This window comes from Coptis chinensis, chromosome 1, assembly GCF_015680905.1.
Source record: "Coptis chinensis isolate HL-2020 chromosome 1, ASM1568090v1, whole genome shotgun sequence".
Classification (NCBI taxonomy): Eukaryota; Viridiplantae; Streptophyta; class Magnoliopsida; order Ranunculales; family Ranunculaceae; genus Coptis; species Coptis chinensis.
Window position 1 is genome coordinate 50,638,749 of NC_141456.1, and position 22,471 is coordinate 50,661,219.

The 22,471-nt window shown below is 39.1% G+C and overlaps 2 protein-coding genes across 7 annotated transcripts; both read right to left on the reverse strand.

Annotated features, from left to right (window-relative positions):
* Nucleotides 1-8,223: 8,223 nt before the first annotated feature.
* LOC147524441 (uncharacterized) lies at nucleotides 8,224-15,025 on the reverse strand. Of its 6 annotated transcripts, XM_086603226.1 has the most exons (9): nucleotides 14,637-15,024; nucleotides 14,013-14,146; nucleotides 13,738-13,902; nucleotides 13,396-13,593; nucleotides 12,906-12,960; nucleotides 12,420-12,744; nucleotides 12,217-12,315; nucleotides 9,216-9,310; nucleotides 8,224-8,773 (listed from the first exon to the last, which is right to left on the reverse strand). In XM_086603226.1, the coding sequence occupies exons 3-6, from the start codon at nucleotides 13,753-13,755 to the stop codon at nucleotides 12,467-12,469; spliced, it is 549 nt and encodes a 182-aa protein (XP_086459352.1). In that variant the 5' UTR covers nucleotides 13,756-13,902; nucleotides 14,013-14,146; nucleotides 14,637-15,024; the 3' UTR covers nucleotides 8,224-8,773; nucleotides 9,216-9,310; nucleotides 12,217-12,315; nucleotides 12,420-12,466. The 6 variants fall into 6 exon arrangements, 5 of the variants coding, with proteins under 5 accessions (XP_086459352.1, XP_086459347.1, XP_086459333.1 ...); XR_015219442.1 differs by having other exon boundaries at nucleotides 13,100-13,593; nucleotides 13,738-14,146; nucleotides 14,637-15,025; XM_086603221.1 differs by having other exon boundaries at nucleotides 8,224-8,722; nucleotides 13,738-14,146.
* Nucleotides 15,026-16,369: 1,344 nt separating this feature from the next.
* On the reverse strand, nucleotides 16,370-21,086 carry LOC147524442 (uncharacterized). The gene is made up of 2 exons (XM_086603246.1): nucleotides 20,816-21,086; nucleotides 16,370-17,024 (listed from the first exon to the last, which is right to left on the reverse strand). Exons 1-2 carry the CDS (start codon nucleotides 20,944-20,946, stop codon nucleotides 16,649-16,651), a joined length of 507 nt encoding a protein of 168 aa, XP_086459372.1. The 5' UTR covers nucleotides 20,947-21,086; the 3' UTR covers nucleotides 16,370-16,648.
* Nucleotides 21,087-22,471: the final 1,385 nt, after the last annotated feature.

Genomic DNA, 22,471 nt, shown 5'->3' on the forward strand with positions numbered 1-22,471 from the left:
TGTTGTACATTTTGATATTTTTGTTTCCTTTTGTGCAGGGGTTTCCATTCGGGGTCGTCCTCAACTTGACGTTATAGAAAAATTTGCTTGTTTGAGTTGGGAAGAGAAAAGAACTATCTTGGGGGAGGTTGCCCACTAATTTAAGAAGCGTGGAGGGGAGAAGATCAACCGGAAGAAGGTGGAGCAAAAGAAGAGGGCTCGTAAGCTCGTTTTTTACATCTCTGATTCTAGCTCGGACGCTGAGATGGAGATGGAGAGCCTGAAGGTACGACCTGTTTCTGGAGTGAGAACGGCTAGAGGAGCTACTGATATCCTTTCTGCTCCTAGATGTTCTGAGGGAGGTGATGGTGGTCGTGCTGGTGGAAGTGGTGGGGGAGCTGGTGATGCTCCTGCGCCTTTCTGGAGGCCTCAGCTGAAGAGGCGCTCTGAGGTGGCTGAGCCTGAGGGGCGAAGAGGTCTCGAACTGAGTCTGAGGAACGACCTAGTGCTGGGGAAGGTCGTAGTTCTTCAAGTCAGGTTCCTTTGAAGAGGATGAATCTGAAGGAGCTGGAGGTTGATGTCGGGGTAGCTGATGCCCAGGGCAAGAAGAAGGCTGGTGAGACTGAGCCAGTTGCCCAGAAGTGCAAGGGGTCGGGGAGTGCGGCCCCAAGTGACAAGAGTGATGATGACGTCCTGGATAGGCTTGTCACCTATGAGGACCCGGTGAGTGGGTTGAGGAAGTTTGTGAAGAATAGAGACTGTAGTTTTAAGTCCTTCTTAGTTGTTGGGGGGCTGCTGGAGAGTATTGCCTTGGAAGGAGATAGGCACCAGCTGGAGACTGGGAAGGACTTGGGGGTGAACCTGAGAGATATGGATCACTCCCTTTGCTTTGTAAGTGTCTCTCCGACCTGAGCCTTGTCTTGTTCTTTGATGTTATTGCTGTCTGATTTGCTTGTTGTCAAGTCCTGGCTATGTATAGGAAGCTGAAAGAGATGTCCCTTATCTCTGACCCATACAAGAAGGAGCTGAATGCTGCTAAGGAGGCCTATGACAAGCTTCTGGCTGTGTAACAGGTGGAGAGGGTTAAAGTTGTAGGGTTAAGGGCTTAGGTGCACGAGCTGGCTGGGAATGTGGCCCTATTGCAACCATATCTTGATGCTTCAAAGCTGGAGGTTCAGCACTGGGTCGGTGAATGCAAGAAAGCGCAAGGCGTTGCTGAACGAGCCCAAGCTGAATATAATGACTTGGTTGACTTGGTAGAGAGCGGGGATACTTACGTTCTGGTGGATGACTTCTTGGAGCTTGAACATAAGTACAAAACCCTGAAGAGGTCGGTCGAAAGTGGGGCTGCAACAGTAGCTGTGGATAGTGCTGTTGCAGATGCTAGTAGACGACCTGATCTTCCATCCGACCTTGGTGCTACTCCAGCCGTTCAGCCAACTGAAGAGGTCTCCACAGAAGTTGTAAATGCAAGTGGTGATCCAGCTAGTGGCCCTATTGGTGAAGAGGGTGGACCATTGGAGCCTTTGAATGTGGATAATCTTTCTTGTGTTAATTGATCCTCTTGTCTTTGTCAGCCGTTTTGATGATGGATGAAATGTTTGAACAATATTCTATTTCTTCTCAGAGTTGATAATCGATAATCGATATTGATGACTTTTGATTTTTGATGGGGGTACTGAGGTCGTTTTCTCAGGATAACCTGGGGGCCTTAGCATCTAACCAAATTGTGTAAGTAGTAAAATATTTAAATTACTTACCTGTTTTTCATTGATATTGTCTTTGAATTTTCTTTGAATGTGATTGTATGACGACCTGTGCTGCATAGTGGCAGTCTTGACGATTTGTTGGACTATGATAGATCGTCTAATGTTCGAAGGTCGTAATCATTTGGTTCACGACCTGACTAGATGAGCTTAGTCGTCACCTTGGTCTCCTTGTTTGTGTTGATTGGGTTGTTCCTTTTGGGGTAACTCCTATTGACTCATAACTAGCCTTTGATTGGTAGTTATAGTTGAGCCAAGCTTAACCCTTTTAAATAGGTCTTAAGTTGGCCTTGGGTCCTTTTGGAGGTCCCATATGTTTGAATTTGACCTTGGCATTGGTGTTAAGTTGATTTAGGGTCCTTTTGGGGGGACCTAGGGTTGGATTGGATTGGTAATTAACCATTGCGTGGTAATTATAGTTGAGTCGTTCTTAACTCCGTCTTTGGTGTACGACCTGACATTGTGATGTCCTAGGTCGAGTTGCTAATGCAAGATGCGTGGTACTCATGTAATGCAAAAGATGACATTTGTACTCAAAATGCTGATGAAATTTTATTCATATTGACTGATACATCTGGAGAAAGATTATTGATAAAATTGCTTAAGGAGAGCTATGTTCCAAGGTCGGGGAAGCACATCACCGAGCTGAGTTTTAATCCAGTATGCTTCATTTCCAATGACTTTGTCAACAATGTAGGGGCCTTCCTATGTTGGGTCGAGCTTGGCTGGAGCTAGTGTGTTTTTGAGGACTAGGTCGCCAGCTTGGAAAGATCTTGGGACGACCTTATTGTTATAAGATCGTTGGATTGTTTGGTGATACTGAGCTAGGGATATTATAGCTGTTTCCCTTCGCTCTTCTAGGAGATCAACCTCTTTTGCCAAGATGTTGTCATTTTCTCCTGATTCGACGATGTCAGAACGTGTGGTTGTGATTGTGAGTTCTGATGGTATGACTGCTTCTGTTTAGAAGCAAAGTGTGAAAGGAGATTCATTGGTACTGGCTCTGGCTGTTGTTTTGTATTCCCATAGAATGTTCTCGAGTTGTTCTGGCCATTGGCTTTTCTTGCTCTCCAACTTCTTTTGGAGATTTTCCTTGATTACCTTGTTGGTAAGCTCTGCTTGACCATTGCCTTGTGCATATCTAGGTGTAGAAAATACTTAAATGATGCACCATTTTTGTAGAAATGCCTTGACTTGTGAGCCAGCAAATTGAGTTCCGCTGTCCATGACATGGGTGTGGGGTAGACCAAATCTTGTGATGATATTGGTCCATATGAAGTTGATGACGTGGACTTCTTTGACTTGGACTAGTGGGATTGCTTAACCCATTTGGTGAAGTAATATGTGGCTGCTAGGACGTATTTGAGTCATGTTTTCTTTTGTAGGATGAATGGTCCCATGATGTCTAGCCCCAACATATGAAAAGGCCATGGGCTTGCTATGTTGATCAGCTCTCGTGCTGGACTTAAATGGTTGTGTCCAAATGTTTGACATTGGTGCCATCTGAGAATGTACTTCTTTGCCTCGATGTGCATGCCTGACCAATAATACCCTTGGGCGATTGCTTTGTGAGCCAGAGATCTTGCTCCTACATGGTTGCCACATTCGCCTTTGTGAATCTCGTCAAAGATGAGTTGGCCTTCGCATAGAGTTATGCATCTTAGGTGAGGTCCTCCTGCGGATTTACGGAACAATCGACCGTTGATTACAGTGTATATGGGAGCTCTGAATTTTATGGCACGAGCGTTCTTTGTGTCTGTTGGGAGCTCCCCATGTAAGAGAAATTTCAGAAATGGGCCTATCCAAGATTGAGTGATCTCTTCTTTGAATGAGTGCTGAAAATCTGTGAGGCTGTTGACACTTTCTTGCTAGTATGTGGGCCTTTCTAAGATGTCAATGCAGACTGTGGTTGGACATGTCTCTTGTGTCTTCGAGGCTAAGAAAGCCATGTTGTTTGCATGTCTGTTATCCTCTCGAGGAATGTGTTCCAAGGAGAATGTTTTGAACGAGTTGATGATGTCATTGACGATCTAAGCGTATTTGGCCAGGTTTGTTCCGTTTGTTACATACTCTTTGGTGATTTGCTTGACGATTAGCTGTGAGTCACTGTGAGCTTTGAATTTCTGGACTTGTAGCTGTTGCGCCATGCGGAGGCCTGTGATTAATGCTTCATATTCCGCTTCGTTGTTGGATGTTGCAAAATCGACCTTGATTGACTTTTGTAGCTATGTTCCTTATGGTGAAGTTAACACAGCCCCTAGTCCACTACCGCTATTGTTGCATGCTCTATCTATATAGAGGTGCCCTGTGTCTGGGGTTTATGGTTGATGAAATGAAGTGATTGGTTCGGGTTCCCAGTTGATATCTTCGACGGGGAAGTCTGCCAAAAAATCAACGATGACCTGACCCTTACGAGACGTTCTGGGAATGAAGTCTATGTGATGCTCTCCGAATTCTTCAACCCATTTAGCCACGCAGGCTATTTTGTTGCTAGAACTTAAGACCTGTTTAATGGGTACATCTATGATGACCTTGATGTTGTGAGCTTGGAAGTAAGGTCGGAACTTTCTAGCAGAGTATAACAAAGACAACATCGTTTTCTTTATCGGAGAGTAATGCTTTTCTGAATCTGCCAATGTCTTGCTAGTGAAGTAGACTGGCTTTTCGATTCCCTTGTTCTCACGAAAGAGAACCGAGCTGATAGCAAAGTCAGTGGTTGCAAGGTAAAGCCCCAATGTCTCTCCTTCAGTTGGTTTGGACAAGACGGGCGGAGTTGATAGGTAAGCTTTCAGGTCATTGAAAGCTTTGTGACATTCGTATGTCCATGTGAATGTTACGCCCTTCTTCAATATTTGTAGGAATGATTTGCACTTGTCAAATGCACATGAGATGAATTTGTTGAGGGTTGAAACCATTCTAGATAACTTGTAGATTTGTTGCTTGGAAGTTGGTTCCGCATCTCGAGAGCTCAGATTCGCGTTACGGTTTGCTTCGATGCGCCTTTGTGAAACGAGGTAGCCTAGGAATTTCCCTGAAGCTACCCCAAATACACATTTTGCTGGGTTGAGCTTCATTTTGTTTTGGCGCAGTCTTTCAAAGGTTTCTTGTAGGTGAGAAATGTGATTTTTAGCCTTTTCACTTTTGACTACCATGTCGTCTATGTAGAATTCCATAGTGTCGCCCAACAAATCTTTAAACATTTTTGTGACAAGTCTTTGGTAAGTTGCGCCTGCGTTCTTCAAGCCGAATGGTAGGACGTTGTAGCAAAACGTTCCTTGTTCAGTTATGAAGGACGTTTTTTCCTGGTCTTCCTCTGCAAGTGGTATTTGATTGTACCCACTATATGCGTCCATGAATGATAGGAGTTCGTGTCCGCAAGTTTGATCTTGTATGTCAATTCTTGGTAGGGGGAAGCTATCTTTGGGGCAATGTTTGTTGACGTTTATGAAGTCTATGCAGAGTTGTACCTGGCCGTTCTTTTTAGGAACAACTACAATGTTAGCTAGCCAGGTCGGGTACTCGACTTCTCTGATGAATCCCATATTTTTTAGTTTTTCTATCTCTTCATTGATGGCTTTCTAAAATTTGAGAGCTAGTTTTCGAGGACGTTATTTGATAGGCTTTACATTTGGATTGACATTTAACTTGTGGCGAGCAACATGTGGGTCGATTCCAGGCATATCGATATATGACCAAATAAAAACATCTTTATTGAGAGATAGAAATTTGACAAGTTGCTCCTTGAGCTTAGGTCTAAATCGGCCCCTACATGGACAAACTTTGGGTCATCATTTGTGCCCAAATTGACTTTTTCTCCTGGTTCTATTTGTGCTTGCTTCCCCTTGAGCTTGTCTGCTTCTAATGTTGGAGGGCTGGAAGCTTGAGGATCTTGCAGCTTTTGGCTTTCTTTTGCTTGGATGACCTGAGGTTTAGCCATGGTTGTTTTGCTGACTTGACTGTATCTATGAGCCTCTAGTTGGTTGCTTTTGAGTTCCATGATGGCTTGGGGTCCGGGGAACCGCAACACTTGATGCAAGGTGGATGGAACTGCTTGGATCTTATGAATCCACCTACGCCCTAGGATGGCAGTGTAGGACGACTTGACGTTAATCACGTTGAAACGTGTTGAGGTTTTGACCATGTCCTTTTTTTCTCCAATGGAGACTGGTAGGATGACGTCTCCAATGGCATCTGTGTGTTCTCCGTTGAACCCATAGAGTGGTGCATTTGATTCTATCATAACCGAGTCTGGCAGGTGCATGTCTTTGTACGTTTGATAGAAAAGGATGTCGCAGGAGTTGCCTGGATCGATGAGGACTCTTTTAACTGTCCACCCATTGATTTTGACGTGCACTACCAGGGCATCATTGTAGGGTAGGCACACCTTGTCTAGATTGTCCTCCGTGAATGCTATGGAGGTCGTTGACTGAGAGCTGGTAAGAGTGATGACTTCAACTTTGTGGGAGAGGTGGTAGATTTCTTATAGCGCGCCTACCCGTCTGCGCTTTTCTCGACATGATGTTTCATCATTGGAGGTGTCTGTAATCATGTTGATTACCTTTTCCTCCTCGTGGTCGGAGGAGTGTTGTCTCCTGTTGTGCCTCAACTGACCTGGGGATTTAGATCATCGGGCTGTTATGCTCCTGCTTTTGTTGTTAGCAGGTCGTTATGGCTTCGGCTCCTGCTTCTGTGGTGATTGGCATTCAGCTTATGCCTAAGGTCGGTTTCCAGCAGGAACTATTTCAGTTTTCCCTCCTCGACTAAGTCTTGGAGGTAGTGCTTGAGGCTCCAACGCTCATCTGTTTCATGGTGTTGGAGTTTGTGGAAGTGGCAGTATGGACGTCCTTGGATTGCTATTACTTTGTTGATGTTGGGCTTGAAGTACGGTGTTGTATAAATGTTCTTCAGGATCTGGCTTGGCATCCTGGAGAAGTTGGAGAATTCCCGTTTTGTGTAGGAGGGCTTGTGGGAGCTAGAACCCTTGTTGTTGTTGCATGAGTAGTGATTGCTTTCTTTTGGTCCTCGTTTGTCGCTTACTGCGAGGACTTCTTTGCCCTTGCGCTGGGCCAACCATTCCTTGTACTTGATATACTTGTCTATTATGTGGTACAGGTCATCTAAGAGTTTTGGCTTGTTGCGCATTAGAGACCCTGCTAGGTCGGAGTCGTCTAGGAGGGCGTTGGTGAATGCAGAAGTGGCAAAATTGTCTTTTAGGTCTGGCTCCATTGATAGGAGTTCCTTCTTGAAATGTCCTAGGAAAGCGCGAATCGTTTCGCCATGTGCTTGCTTGAGTTGAAACAAGGAGTCCAGGTCAGCTTGTTTCTTCCTTCCAGGGGATCTAACTCGCTACTCTAACGCCTCTCGGCTAGCTTGTCGAAGTTGCTGATTGAATCAGGAGTGAACGTGTAGAACCATTCTAAGGTTCCGTCCTTCAGGTTGGTTGGAAAAAGTTTGCACTTCAGGTAGTCGTACTCTGGAGCGCTATATAGTGTGAGGATCTGGGTGAAACGAGCTACGTGCTGGCCTGGACACGAGCTACCGTGCGGAAACTTTGGTTGGATGAATTCTGAAGGAGGCTACTTGTCCCTGATTTCAATAGTGATTGGTGACACTTTGTACGTCTGGAGTATCTTCTGAGCGATCTAGATCGTGCTGGCTTTGTCGTTTGACTTCTCCAACCTTTGGGGCGAAGTCTTCTAGTCTTTTGATTGGTGGTGGTGGTGAGGGCTGTGACGACATTGTTCTCTACTGCGTCTGGAGTGTTGTTATTGGTGTTGGAGGTAGCTTGCTCGCGCATTGTTTGATTTTCTTGTTGCAATGTGATGAAAGCCTCTTGGAGTGTCTTAATCTGATCTGCTAACATTTGAAGTGAGGGGTCCATGGTAGTTTTTCTGACAAGCTTCGTGGGCTTGAGAAAAGAGTGTGTTCTTTTCTTAAGAAAACGAACCGGGAGACGTTGCCAATATAGAGATTTAGTGTTTAAGGGACAACGACCTAAAGTTCTGTTTGATAGGGAATGGCTGCACTCTGCTTGGGTTAAGAGTTGCCTACGTATCAAGTTTCTTGGGGTAAACTTGAATTAAGCCTTACGTAGTTCATCTCTCTCTACTTATAGATGTTTGAGCTGACTTTCCTTATTTGCTTTAGGCCGTTATGAAGTGTAGATCCACCTTGTGTGCTATCTTGATGATTTTCCATTACTCTGATGTTACAAAGTAAATTTCTCCTTGATTGTTGCGTTGACTGAGCTCCAGAATTGCGCTAGTTGATCTGTTTCCATAAATGGCTGTAACTGATGCTGGGGACGACCTGGGTTTGGGTCGTTGGTACGCTCTGATGGATAGGTACGAGCTGATGGATTGGTACGACCTGGTGTGTGGACACGTGTACTGTAGTGCAAAACGGAGGGTACTTACACATTACGAGCCAGATGCTTGTAATGCGCAGTTCTACACACTGAAATATCATTCGTCTTAATTATCGTATGTTCAAAATAATGCCTACTTGTAATATTAAATCAGCTAATATTATGTTTGCGTATTTGAATTCAGTTACATGAACACAAAAACAGAAAAATATTCTAAACCATGTCTGAGAAAGTATTATCAAAACTAAGATGAAATTCCTTAACCAAACAAAGATGCTTCAGTAACCACCTTTAAGGTCATTGACCACATCATAGGGGATGCTTCAATAAACACCTTTAACAATTTCAAGGGTGGCTCCCTCGACCATAAAACAAGGCTGCCTCTTGGTGCTGATCTTCTCTCTACGGGATTTTGCCTCAGCTTTTCTGAACTGCTGCAGGCCTGCTGATTGCCAAACGAAAATCTTCAAAGCAGTCAGAATGTATCTTCTGCCATAATTTGTCAGAAACACTTTAACAAAGCTGTCAGAATGTATCTTCAAATCTTCAAAGCTGTTAGGATTCCCTTTAACAAAGTTTGCACTATATAGTCTTAGTGCCTCGATCTCTCCTGGCAAGCCACCATACTTAGAATGTATATATATGCTGCAGTATTGAATTTCTGCAGGAAATAAATAATTCAATGTTCAAAACAAGCAGCATTTTAGGACAAGTTAAATGCAAAATAAATTCTTTCTAACATTGATTAATCATAGAGGACCAAGAGCAGGTTTAGGTATGAGTTCCAAGTTCACACTTTTGTCCAATTCTATTTTTTCCTGTTTTTGAGTTTCTTTTACCTCCTAAAATCTTGAGGATATGAACTTCTCTGTATTTGCAAAAGGACCAAGACAAAATTTGATCACTCTGCACTCAGTCACCAAATGTCCAACCACCTTGTAGTGGTTCCAGAAGTTAGGGCTTTTTACCAACAATATACTCTTTGCAAGGTTGATGTCGATCACATTACTCCTTGCATATTATTTCAAACCTTTAAATATGTAATGACTTGTGTAAAATACCTGTGATCTATTCTCCTTAAACAGAAAAGTTGCATGTATTACCTCAGGAATGCAAGATACTTGGACCGCATATTCCCACATAAATTTTCCACTGCATCCTTGAGGTAAAAAAGCTCACAACATAACTTTCTAATTCTCTGCACAAAAAAGTGTACTTAAGCTGAGTTGAAATGCTTCTTTGCTCTTCTCTTTAATATCACACATTCACACTTACATCAAAAACCCAAACTTGAAATAAAATGCATCTAAACTAGAATGTATACTTAGAATGTATTTGTTGCAGTATTGAACTTTTGCAGGAAATAAAGAATTCAATGTTCAAAACAAGTAACATTTTAGGACAAGTTAAATGCAAAATAAATTCTATCTACCTTAAGTAGACTCAATGCAATAGCCAAGATGAAAATATTATGCTAAATGAACTGTCCTAGAATAAGTTACGAACATGACAACAACACTACCCTGCCCACCAACAGAGACACACACGGGAAAATACCAAAATCACTTTCATATATCAAGTAGAGGATCAGAAAAATACCAAAATGCAACCTAGTTATAACCTAACTTCTCAAATTTAATGAAAAACAAAACAAACTACATAATTAAAAAAATAAATAAAAAAATGAACAAATATTTCAAAATTTTAAAAAGTACATATCTTGTGAGAATCGAAAATGGGTTCAAATCGAATTTTAAACCCCAAATCAGAGATGGGTCCTTCAAATTGAATTTTAAGATGGGTTCTTCAAATTTGGGTGCTAGAAATCGAACTAAATAGTTGGTTGCTTGCTTTGATTTTGGGGTGGAGATTTTGGGTTTGATTTTGGGGTGAAAATTTTGGGTTTGACTTTTGAGTTATTCCAATTTTCGATTTACAGTGGTGGTGGTGGAGGAGAGAGAGAGAGAACGCGTGAGAAGGTAAAGGTTTTTTATCGCAGAATAGAAGTGAAATTTCTTAGTTAAGTCGCGTCTGTTGGATGGAAGTGAATAGAACGGTTAAGATATACTGTGGTTATAATGTGGCTACAGTGCCTATGCCCCACCCCTATATATACTAGCCAAAAAGCACGTGCCTACACGTGGATGACAAATATAGCATATTCAAGAGTATGTGAACATAATTATATAAAATATTTTTAAGGTATAAATGTATGATCACTTGTTTACAAAGTGACAACTACAATAATTTTACAGAATTTGAACCGTGGAAAGTATTAAACAGGAGAGAGAGAGAGAAAAAAATGTAATTGTTTATTGTAAATTTGTGTCTAATCTAAAATAATTGTTTTATCTGAATTTGAATAAGAAAGATATAGTAACTACTCCCACCATTGTCATTAGGGAAGGAGAAAAAATAATAACTAAAAGATAATCAGTCCTAAAGGAGTAGCCTTGAGATCCTTTAGAGCAACTGCATAACTTTGTGCATGACTTTAAAGGATCTGCAAAACACATGAAGGTTGTATTAGAAATCATCTTTTTGCAGTATTCTACTATTTCAATATTTGCTTTTGCTGATTTTGTCTAAATTAAAAGTCCAAAGTAACACAATAGCTTATAATAGTGTCGTAAGACATGGCAGAACAAAGAGTATAAGCTACCAAGAGTGTTAATACATTTAAAAGTATAAGTGGGTGTTTGGTTCTCATTTTTTCAAAAAATTATTTTTTCTTAAAAAACATTTTTATGAAAAAGTATTTATTCTAAAAACAGTTTTTCAATAAACATGTTTGGTTGTGATTTTTCTTAAAAGCTATTTTATGAAAACAGATTTCACACTATGTTTCTCGATATATTTTGGCATATCGTGGCATAAATCACTAAAGTCTAAAACATCCGGGGAGTTCATTTGCCTTTAGCACCCAAAGTGTTTCCTTCAAAGAAAAATAGTTTTTTAACTTGAAAAACAAGTTTTACCTAATTATCATAAAACAAGTTTTTGGGATCAAAAATGGTTTTTTGGATGAAAAACTGTTTTTTTTTTTAAATAGAAACCAAACACATTTATTTTTTCAAAAAATGTTTTTTCACTAATAAACACTTTTTGGCAATAAATAAATAGGATCCAAACACCCCCTAAGTGTATATATAAGAAACATTAGCATTAGATATATAGTACTTGATCTCTTTATGAGAGCATGTAAGACATAACCATCAAAAAAGAGAAAAAGAGACCATGTATATAAGACATGACACGAAAAAGAGTCACTCAAAAGCAATACATGTCTAACCATTTATATCAGATGTCAATCAATTTAAATATGAATCCTCAGCCAAACAATAATATCTAAGCAATGAGGTATATGATCTCTACTATCATATAATTCAAATTCTGATGGAAGTGTGAGGTCTAAACGGTCAAGATAACAGCAACACTAACCATTCAAATTCATATTCAATCTATCCTATAATAGATTGGAGGGCTTGAACCCAATAATCCCCAAATTTTGAAGTGATTACAGCATTATCAATCCTAGAAATATCTACGAAATGTCAAAAACTTGCAACGAATCGAAAAAGAACAAAACTGAGGAAAATACAAAGACGAAAGTAATATCAAGCTCCTTGATATAAAGCTTTTAAACAATTTTGTTAAAACAACATAACAATTTCTAATAGAAAACAACCACTGAATGTACGTAGAGCAACAAAAAAGAAATATTTGTGCTAACATTTTTCTTCTAGTTGCATGTAAGCAAACCATTATTGTCCTTCCATTCATTGTCATCTAAACACCTCAAAATCAACTGATTTTGAGATATCGGCTGGATTGTTTCTAAGAAACCAGGAGAACGTGGTATATTAGATTGGGATAAGACTAACCAAGAATGAATAAACTTCTGATCAAACAAAGAAGCAATATTTGTGGGGCTCAAGAAAAATAGGTGACAACAATGAAAAGTTTATGTGGTTCTCAAGTTAAAAGTGTATGGTGTAGTAATCTGGTTAGCTAAAATGAACCTTTGGCATGCAGTATATATTTAAACTATCAGCATAAATATTTACATGTATAAGGACTATGGATTAAAAAACATAGACTTACGATGCTGCACAAAGGTTCCTCTGGGTTAATCATCATGAAGCTTCTTTTGCAATTGCACATGAGGCCAAGGGAGGTCATTAACCTTGCAGACTTCTGCTTCTGTGACATTTGAATACAGGTAAGAGCAACATTACAATAACAATAGGAACTTAAAGAGATTTTAGGAAAAATTTGAGTTCTGACTCTTTAATTTTCGCACTTACTTCTTTCGCCTTGTATTATTAGGGAGGAAATGTCATTCTGCGAGTAATTAAGTATGGCTTCCACTAGATGTTCCTCTTTCATGGTTGTCTTCTATGCATGTGGTAACTTTCGTTGCTCCTTTTAAATTGTTTGAAGGTCTTGAAACCTCAGCGTGGCTTTCAGGAGCTGACTGATTCGTATTCTTCTGAACTGTAAGTATAGAAAGAGAGGGAGAGTCTATTGCCTTAGGAATTGATCCAACTAAAAGACAGCATCCCCAAAAATTGTTGCCTGCTCTACTCAGAGTATGTGAAATTTCCAAATTGGCGCTAAGAGCGAAGCTTCCTGTAATAGAAGGGGATTAGAAACTTTATGCAATTTTACAAATGTTTGTGAGATATTATCTTAGAAAATAGTTGTTAACAATAGCCGAAGAATAAAAGATTGTCCATAAACACAATTGACAGAATAGATAACAATTACTTTGGCTCAAAGCAACAACATACCTGAGACAACATGACATACAGAGGCCTGCATATTGTTTAACAAAGAAAGCCCCCTCTAAAAGGTTGAAAGGCAAAAATCAGTTCCTTACTCTCCTTATAAAATAACAATTTTAATATAAAAATTATTTCCATACACAAACCTATATATCGTGCATAATTCAAAGTAAACCAGAAACAATTAGGTGGAAAAATACCTGTAGAATGCTTTGAACTTTAAGTATTTGAAGCACTCTAAAATTCTTGGAAGCCACTAAAAAGAATAGAAGTTGCTGCCAATCACATACTTCAACAACTAATTAAACACCATAGCTTCCATATATCCATTTAGACCGTGGGTTTGTTACTTGTAGATGTAGGTGAATTGTGAAAAATCTTAATATTTGTAAACTAAAGTATCTACATCCATTATAGATACGAAGGACATGAAAATTTATCACCCTTTGAATGGGAGAATGCTTAGCCGTTCAAGCCTTGGAGCCATACTAAGTACCTTCTTCCCGTGATCAGCATCATAGAGATCCCTCTTCTCCACCGGGTGGCTCATACCCGCTACTATGTAAAAGTTTGCCCCAGCATTGATCCTAGCCTTGGCATGCCACTGCACCTCAGTTGGACCTACATAATGCATGGGGGATAGGAAGATAGAAACCACTGTTGTCTCTGGATCAAGCACACCATCTTCAAGCACCTAAAGAAACATTTTGTTTATTTTATTAAGCCCGACTAATTGTACGTTGAAGGAAGTTTCTCCAAAGTAGATTATGTAATGGAGCAGATTCATTTCATATGTCATAAACCACGTATTGATAAAATGCAAGAATAGACTAACAACCTTCTCATGTTGCCTCATTCACCAATCAAGAGGTACATCATCTGCTTTTGTGTAGCCGCCTAATGGATGAAGCAATAGAACAGGATTTATGTAACCCATCTCTAGACGCCGACGGCGGGTGTCAGTCATGAGCAGAGCATGGCCGTTATGTACAGGATTTCGGAGCTGGAAAGGAAACACGGCATTAACACCCTTCTTTGTAAATTTCTTGCGCAGTTCTACATGAGTCAATCGAAACCGATCGAGACCATCACTGTACTGGATTGGTTCTATACCTCCAAATCACCACCAAAGAGCCAGTTTCCAATATTGGAGATAGCTTCTTCAACGTATGGCAGACCAGGAGTAGTGGTCGGTTCCCCAAGTTATAGCTATATGCTCTTCGTTATGGTGCTTGTAGATCTCAATCCTGAAAAATCATAGAAAATATCACGAAACCATTAGCATAAATTGGTAACTTAGTTGATCAACAAAGCTGAAAAATGGTCATCATTTCAGCTATTGCACTACTTTTCCCAAAACTTCTGTCAGCATGAATCCATACATTGTCTTCCAACAACACATTTAAGGTCGGCCAAAAATATTCAGATCATAAATTTGAAAATTATAAACAATGGTGTCAACGATATTCTTACAACATACTGTGAGCAAAACACATGTAAAGTATGGTTGAAAAGATATTTTATGCAAGATATAATGCTTTTCAATATCTTGCATAAAATACATATTGTTTATGCTGACCTTGAATATTTGATTACACAGTCTTTACTTAGAACACAAGTCTTTACCTAGAAACAATTATATTTGATTAGAGATGTGTAACGCTAACATAATCTGTGATGCTGAGAATGGCCCAAACAACATATATGAAGAATGATCAACAGGACAAACTGACGAACCTTCGATGGACTTCAATTATGAGATTGAACCAATCTTTAGTTGAAGTTGGAAAATAACCGATCAAAGTGCTAATAAATATTTTGATTTTTTTAAGATAAAGAAAAGCTTCATATAGGTCTTCTCTGCGAAAATCAAAAAAATAAAGAGAAGATAGAATCAGGAATGGAACAAAAAAATAAAGAGAAGATAGAATCAGGAATGGAACAAAAAAATAAAGAGAAAATAGAGAGAGAGAGAGGATTGGATAATCTGGATCGAATTTGGTGTAGGTCTTAATCTAGAATATTGGGGTTTGTTCATGATTGAGAAGGAGATAAGAAAGAGAGTTTGGGTTTCGTACTCTCTCTCTAGTCTTTTCATTTTTTTTAACAACCCAATTAAATGTCATTTAATAAGCAATTAGTTGCATTTATAGTAGCGTACAACTCAAAATGAGGTGTGGATTTGGTTTTTTTATTCATCATCATATGTAAAATGACCGATTCTTCTCATTTGAAGTGTTAAGTAATACTTTAATTTAAGGACAATATCAGTACTAAAATTTATAAAGACATAAAAAAACAAAATAGTTCTCATTAATAAATATGTAGGCATATTATTTTATTATTCATCAAGGATATTATGCGTCAGAAAAATACCCGGATGAATTTAAGAGGCCACGATCATTATATGCTATACTAGTAGTAGACATTTAATAAGTAATTAGTTGCATTTATATGCTATCAAAATGAGGCGTGGATTTGGTTTTTTAATTCATCATCACATGTAAAATGACCGATTCCTCTCATTTGAAGTGTTAAGTAATACTTTAAAATGACCGATTCATCAAGGATATTGATATTATGCGTCAGAAAAATACCCGAATAAATTTAAGAGGCCACGATCATTATAGGCTATACTAGTATATATATATTATATACACACATGTAGTTTGAAAATGTATGTTTGACCTACATCGTGCCAAACAAAGAGATAGATCTCCAGACCATTTTTAGTTCCCTATCCTAGGCTCCTAGCAGAGTCCAAAATTACTCGTTGTCAAACATGCACAGCAATTAGATTTCTATGCCCTTGTTGAGAATAATAGTCCCACATTGCCATTGATGCTTAGATATGGACCTGTTCATAAGCACTTGGGCACCGTCACCTTAAAAGCTGGTTTTCAAGGATGAGTTCCATCCATGGATTTATCCACACCCCTAACCAGCATATTTTATAGGTGGCGGTTTAGTACCAATTCTTTTATTTGGTAATTTTAGTACCAATACTCATTTAGCATTAAACATGGGTAATTCTTGTTTAAGAATCTGCGCATTTGTAATTCTTGTTTAATTTTTACACGTACCCTTCAACGATTTTTCCACTGAGAGTAGCACTGTTTAATGAAATTGATTTTTTAACGTGACAAATAACCATGTCACAGATAGTGTGTTGAATCATGTGTTAAAGCATTGGATGTGAGCTGATAAGTAACTCGTCACCACGATAGGGTAACTGCAACTCGTGACTGAAACTGGTCTCCAACATAAAGACCATCAAAAACTATATACACAAAGGAATAGTAAATTAGTAATCAACTTAGACCCCTGCACTGCACAAGATCATAACAACGAATAAATTGGAACCTGTATCTCGAGATTGCTCAAGTCACGTGCAGTATTAACAGATCATATGCATTACAGCTTTAAAGATGATTTTAACGGTAAAGAGGAATCAATCTGAGCAAACATCATTTATGCAAAGCAATAGCAACTTTTCACTAGTTAATAATATGGTCCAAGGGAAATCCCATTTCATCTCATTTAACCATTTCCAGTCTCTACTTAACAAAGTTGATTCCCATCTCTCTTCCACATTACCAGAACAAAAAATTTACAAGAAAAACCGTTGGGAGTCTTTTCTAGGGCTTACAAAATAAAGACATCCTGATCATTTTCGCAACATCCATTGCATTATATCTTTCCTGACCGCTCCTTCAAATGCACCTCCCCCAGCAGTGGGCCTTGCCAAGTCAGGTCCACAGATGCTCAAATTGGATGTTTGCACGGAAAGGATTCAGTGGTCGCATCATCATGGACAATGTGGGAAACGATTTGGACCCAATGTTCAACGATGTTGCAAAAACACGACCAGATTTTTGAGCTGCAGGTGCATTGTTGGATTTCTGGTTTGGATTGGGAGGTTGGTGGACAGAGTTTGACAAGTTCTTGGTTGTGCCACTAGAAGAAAATGGTTTACTGGGTGTATTCCCACGGATCTCAGCAGAAGGTTTCATGTGATCAAGCCACCTTACAATCCAGTTTCCAAGATTTCTGCCTACTTCAATATCTTTTAGCTGTACTTTCCTATGAACCCCGAGTGCCATGTCAAAAATAGCTCGCGTACGCCTGTAAAGAGCAAATTAACAGTTACAATGCTGCAAAATGAAATTCAATTTAAATAGTGTCTGTTAAACAAATCAGTACTTTGTGGTCAAACTCTACCCTACCAACTTGATTTGCATACATTGTCAATTTGTCATTCATCTAATTCTTCTAAGTTCTAACATCTGCTGAACAATTTCTCAGTTAAGCTGACAACAAACTCAACAGTAGTTCAGCAATAAGAGCCATTTAATTGCTGAAATTATGTAGTCATTTTGCTACAAATGGTAAATAGAATGTCTAGCAGCTCTGACAAAAAAAGTGCCGACTTGGTCAACAAAAGAAGATGATAGATAAAGTGTATTCCCGAGGCAGACACCAATCCAACCCCTTCCATGGTTTTGAAACTGTGGACATGATTAACAGACCAAATTACAAGAATCAAAAGATCATGTTGTGCTGCATGTGTACGGCAAAAAAATGTCAACAGGTGCTCAAGTTATAAATTAAGGCTGAATGAGAACAAAGCATACTTGCTCAAGGACATAGGATAATCAAAGCCAAAGTCTTCTCAAGAAACTGTGGAAGGAAAATTCCAAAAAGATTTATCCTTCTTTTTGTTTTTTTGGTCGGTAAATAGAGATACTATATATGTTTAGAAAAATATAGTCAATTCATATATTTTATTCATACACCTCACCTAGTCCTCTTGAACTTGATGAAGCAGAACTAATTCCTTGTATAAGGGCCATACGCAGACAAAATTACTACACCCTAGCGAGCAACTAACTCAGATGACCCTAACCGGGCTCTAATTCAGGACTTTAGGTTTGGAGCTTTGCTTCTAAGGCACCAATTGGAGGATCTCCATCAGCCGAACAGCAAGATTGTGGACGAATGTGCTTTCAAGGTGAGTCCTGCCCACTAATGTATCTAAAGCACGTCCAACAAAAAGGTATCAAATACCCATTGACCACATGTCTGCCAAGGGACTGCATGGGTATCAATGACGACCCACCACATACTATTGCGTCCACCACAGAGGACCACCAGCAATGTAGGGTTTCTATCCTGGTATTGCTCCCACTCAAGAACACTTGACTGCAAACTTCATAGGGAGTCATGCTGCGTTAGTGCTTGGAAAAAGCCTTGAGCACCTGCATTCACAACCACTTGCTGGCCTACGAGCCTTTCCAGAGACGAGGGATGGTTGGTCCAGCTATGCCTTATTCCCACATTACACAAAGAGCGTTCGACAGATCCTAGACAAAGTAATTTTCATACTTACTTCCAATACAACTGAGATACTGAATGGACACACCATACACTATCTATAATCATTTTTTTCTCTTTGATTTTGCAAACTGCAAGCTGTGTTCATAAAATATGAGAAATTACAAGACTTGCATAGACCAAAGCCTTACAAATTTATTTACTCAACTCACAGTAATAATCTCATTTGTTAAGTTAACACAGAAAAGAGATACTTATAGTCACAATTGTAACTAAGTTTACAAGAGACAAGTCTTTGTAATAAATGTTAAAACTTCATGTGACTATAAATACAAAAAAGAACACTTCACATTAGAAAGCTAAAGATAAGTTTTTTTTTTTTTTTTTTTTTTTTTCTAAGAACTTCTATTTGGTAAAGCTATCATCCCTTTTTTTAACAACTAAAAAAAATGTTAGAATCCCTTGTTCTCTTTTCAGTGTTCTTATCCGTACTTACCCATGTTGAATTATGCCTGAACATCTGTAGGAAACTACTAAGCCCTTGACGACAATTACATGTTAAACTAACTTGGGTATGTTTTAAGACTATCCACTTAAATAGCACCACCTCATTGCGTTGTGTGGGTAAGAAGGGGTTTTTGGGGTATATATGGAAAAGAGAGCAACCCAATGACATCAAAGAAGGAAATTCAAATTTTTTTTGGGTATGTAGAGGACAAGGAAGAATTCATCAATGCCACCACAATACATATAGCATAACAAAAAAAAAAAGCAGCAGAAACTTAAATAACCAATAAAGGCATGCCAAAGCTAGTATGTCTGTTAGGAACTTAGGACTCCTTAAGAAAGAAGAAAATCAAATCCAAAGAAAAGAGAAAAGGGTAAAATCAAATTAAGATGCAGAAAAATGCACGAAAAGCAATAATGATTCTTTTATATCGACAACATAGCAGAAAAACAATACACTGATTTAGCCAACAAAGTTATAAGATCAGAGCATAAGAAGAATCCATACCGACCGAAAAAAACTAGAGGAGAGCGTGTCCAGTCATTTTCTGTCATGATTCCAATTTCCACTCAGTATCAAGGTTTCGGGAGATAAAGAGACAACTCAACAGCAACAAAAAAGAATATTCTATTTCTAGACAACAGAGCACCACAAAAATAATTCAATCAACCCACAAGCTTAAAACATATTATCATGGGAAAATATTCCTTATTAACTCAATAACCAATATACGAGGGAGTCGAGTCTTTCTAGATACAGGATCAACTCCTATCAATCTCAGGAGCAGTCAGGAGAAGAAGAAAGAAGTTAACCCACAGTCTTCACCATCCAAGCCCGAGAACAACTCCCTTTTTCACTCTCAAACCCCAATACAGCGGATAGCTGTACACTGATCTTTTTCACTGCTCCGCTATCATTGCACATGCGCCAATAATCGTCTTTTACGGGAGTTAATAAGGCTGGAACAAGACAAGAACTCACTATAGCAAATTACACCCTTGTCTGAGGGTGTTTTCAACTAAACCAACTTCCCATGTCACTCTCTATATTGGGTGAATTTTGCTCACTATAACTAGAACTTCCGTTCATTGACACGTCTTGTTTGCCATGAAAAATTCTTCAACCATTTGCGCACTGTATAGAGTAACTGAGTAAGTGACATTGTCTTACCTCTTCTCCTGGAGAATTTGTCCAAGTAAAACAACACAGGAATTTTGCATCACCTATGACAAAATCTACCACCCCATTTCATCCAACCCCAAGAACAACGCCCTTCATTACTCTCAAAACCCTAACACACGATAAAGCACTGTGAAAAGTACATCTCAAGCGTCCTGCTCCACAAGTACCTTATCTTCCCTTCTTCGTCTTCTTGTTCATTGTGTCCTTGTTCCCTCTTTATTCTCTTCTTCACGGAAGCTGCTATAAATTTCCAGAACAAATCCCTAGAACTTCTTGTTGCTCAACTCTGCTCAATGTGCTGACTGGATAGTTTTAGGGGATTTATGAGATGATGGCAAGTGTAAACAAGTCTTGTTGAAAAACACCTTAGCTTGGCATGAGTGACTGATTTCACATGCTATATATTTGGTCGCATTGATAAATGCCTGAGGCTAACCATGCTTCATGATTGAGTAATGTTGATGTTGCAGAGTTCTTCATTTTGGTTACACTTGAGCTAATATTCAAAGTAGCACGAACGCATTGCTTAGAACTAGTCCTAAACCACATACTAGTTGTGTAAGTGCCAAAGAGAATAAAGCCTTGAGAAGATCTATGTAAAGCAGTATCCTATGGTTCTTGTAAATGGGTGAAGCAAAATGTGACCTACCCAAAAGTGAGTCATTCATGGTCCTGCAAATCAGGCAGTAACAAGAAGAGATAATATGTGACGGAATATTGTTTCGGGGTCATTTCAGACTAAGATTAACATATATATATATTTATCCTCAAAATAACTCTCCTCGTACGAAACTTGTATTGGGCCATACATAAAAACGAACTAATAAGGCTTATTATTGGTTGATAATAAAATAGTAATCAAAAGAAAGAATACAAATATATTCGGTTATACCTGCTGGCAAATTGACGGATCTTAGGGTGATTAGAAGTGATGAGACGACGTTCTAACTTGAGAGCGAGCTTGTAGCTTCTTTTCAACCCAAGAAAGTATGCAGTCCCTAATGCCAATTCCCATAGCACCATCTTTCTCTCTTCTTTTTTTCCTTCTTTCTTTTTTGTTGTATGTGTTCGAAATATATGACCAGCTCCGGAAGTTTCTCTCTCTGACCACTCACCAATGTGTTATTTGAAGGCGGTTACTCGTTGACCAACTACCGAAACTACTATATTACCCTATGACTTGGGAGGGTGTCAAATTTCTTTAAATGGGCCGCACTTGAACAGGATGGTCTAGGTCCTGTTGGACATGATCGGTATAACACCTACTGGTCTCTATGCACGTGCGTCGCATGTTTTATAATGAGCACAACTTGATTACACGTGTTAAAATATTGTTTTATTCAAACATTGTTTTTTTTCCTCTCTCTCCCCTCTTAACTCGTGTTTCTCTCTCTTTTGTAGGTCTTTTAATACACGTGGCAAATATTCAAAACAAAAGTTCAAAAGGTTTCAGTTTTGTGGTTGGGTGGGGCCCAAAAAAAATGTGCAAAGGGACGAATGGTATTTTCCACGTCTAAGTGGGTCACTCGCACGCGCCTCATTATAAGGTAGAATAGATAAGACACGACACGTTTTTATACAAGCCATCAACATAAGTATAAGACACTATGCCTTATGGGCCTGTTTAGCAGGTTGTATAAGGAGTCCATATCAATGAATAGGTGACGTGGCGGTCATGTTTAAGTAATGTGGGTGTTTGGTCCAAAAAAAATGAAAATAGGTTATGTACCCCCAGTGAGTTGCGTAGACACAAATGTAAGGATATTGAAATCCAAAAGGATTATGAGAGATTCGGTAAATCAGGTTGATAGTGAAAGAGAGAAAGAGGAAACAAGAAAAAAATTTTGCTCATCCTTTCCGCTCTTTTGTCTTTCACTCTCTATTTTCATTTCACCCACAGTTTTTCTTATTCTTCTTCTTTCTTTTTCTCTCAATACATCATTCTCCAAAAAGAAATATGTTAATGTTCACAAATTCCATCTTTAATCTATGTATTTTTGTAATTGAAGAAAAGATGAAAGAGTATAGATGTATGGGTCGTATTCATGATCTAGGAGGTTAGTGGTGACAATGGGACCGGATGCGGTATAGTATGGGGGAATAGGTTGCATGAGATCAGATCCGCGGTATCCTAACCGCCTGAACTCGCTGCGAGGAGAGAGGGGAGAGCGGAATCATAACTGCAAGATAATTGCCGCGATACGTGGAGAGAGAAGAGAGAATGGATGAAAGAGGATCGAGGGACCAGAGAAAAAGAAGGAGAAGAGAAGAGAGATAAAAGGGGCTAGGAGAGAGAAAAATAGGAGAGAAAAAAGAAAAAATATAGAGAGAAGAGTAAGGAAGAGGACAAGGAATCTCATAGGTTGTAATAGTGGAGCATACATTTGGCGCCGTCTGTGGGGACTGAAGAGAAAATGGCTACTATAGTGAAGAGAGGAGTAGGGAGACCTAAGAAAGCAACGGTGAGAGAAACTATCGAGAAAATAGAGAGTACTGAACAGGAAAGGATAGGAGAGGAAGAAAGGGTAGGAGAGGAAGAAGGGGTAGG

Excerpts from the sequence above, each read along its gene's own strand:
- LOC147524441 (XM_086603226.1), bottom strand. Across the intron at positions 12,961-13,395 it reads ATGCTGATCACGGGAAGAAG|AGGGGGCTTTCTTTGTTAAA; the intron begins GTACTTAGTATG and ends TCAACCTTTTAG. Across the intron at positions 12,745-12,905 it reads TGTATGTCATGTTGTCTCAG|GAAGCTTCGCTCTTAGCGCC; the intron begins GTATGTTGTTGC and ends CTTCTATTACAG.
- LOC147524442 (XM_086603246.1), bottom strand. The coding sequence starts at position 20,946 with ATGGTGCTATGGGAATTGGCATTAGGGACTGCATACTTTCTTGGGTTG. Across the intron at positions 17,025-20,815 it reads ATCCGTCAATTTGCCAGCAG|GCGTACGCGAGCTATTTTTG; the intron begins GTATAACCGAAT and ends TGCTCTTTACAG.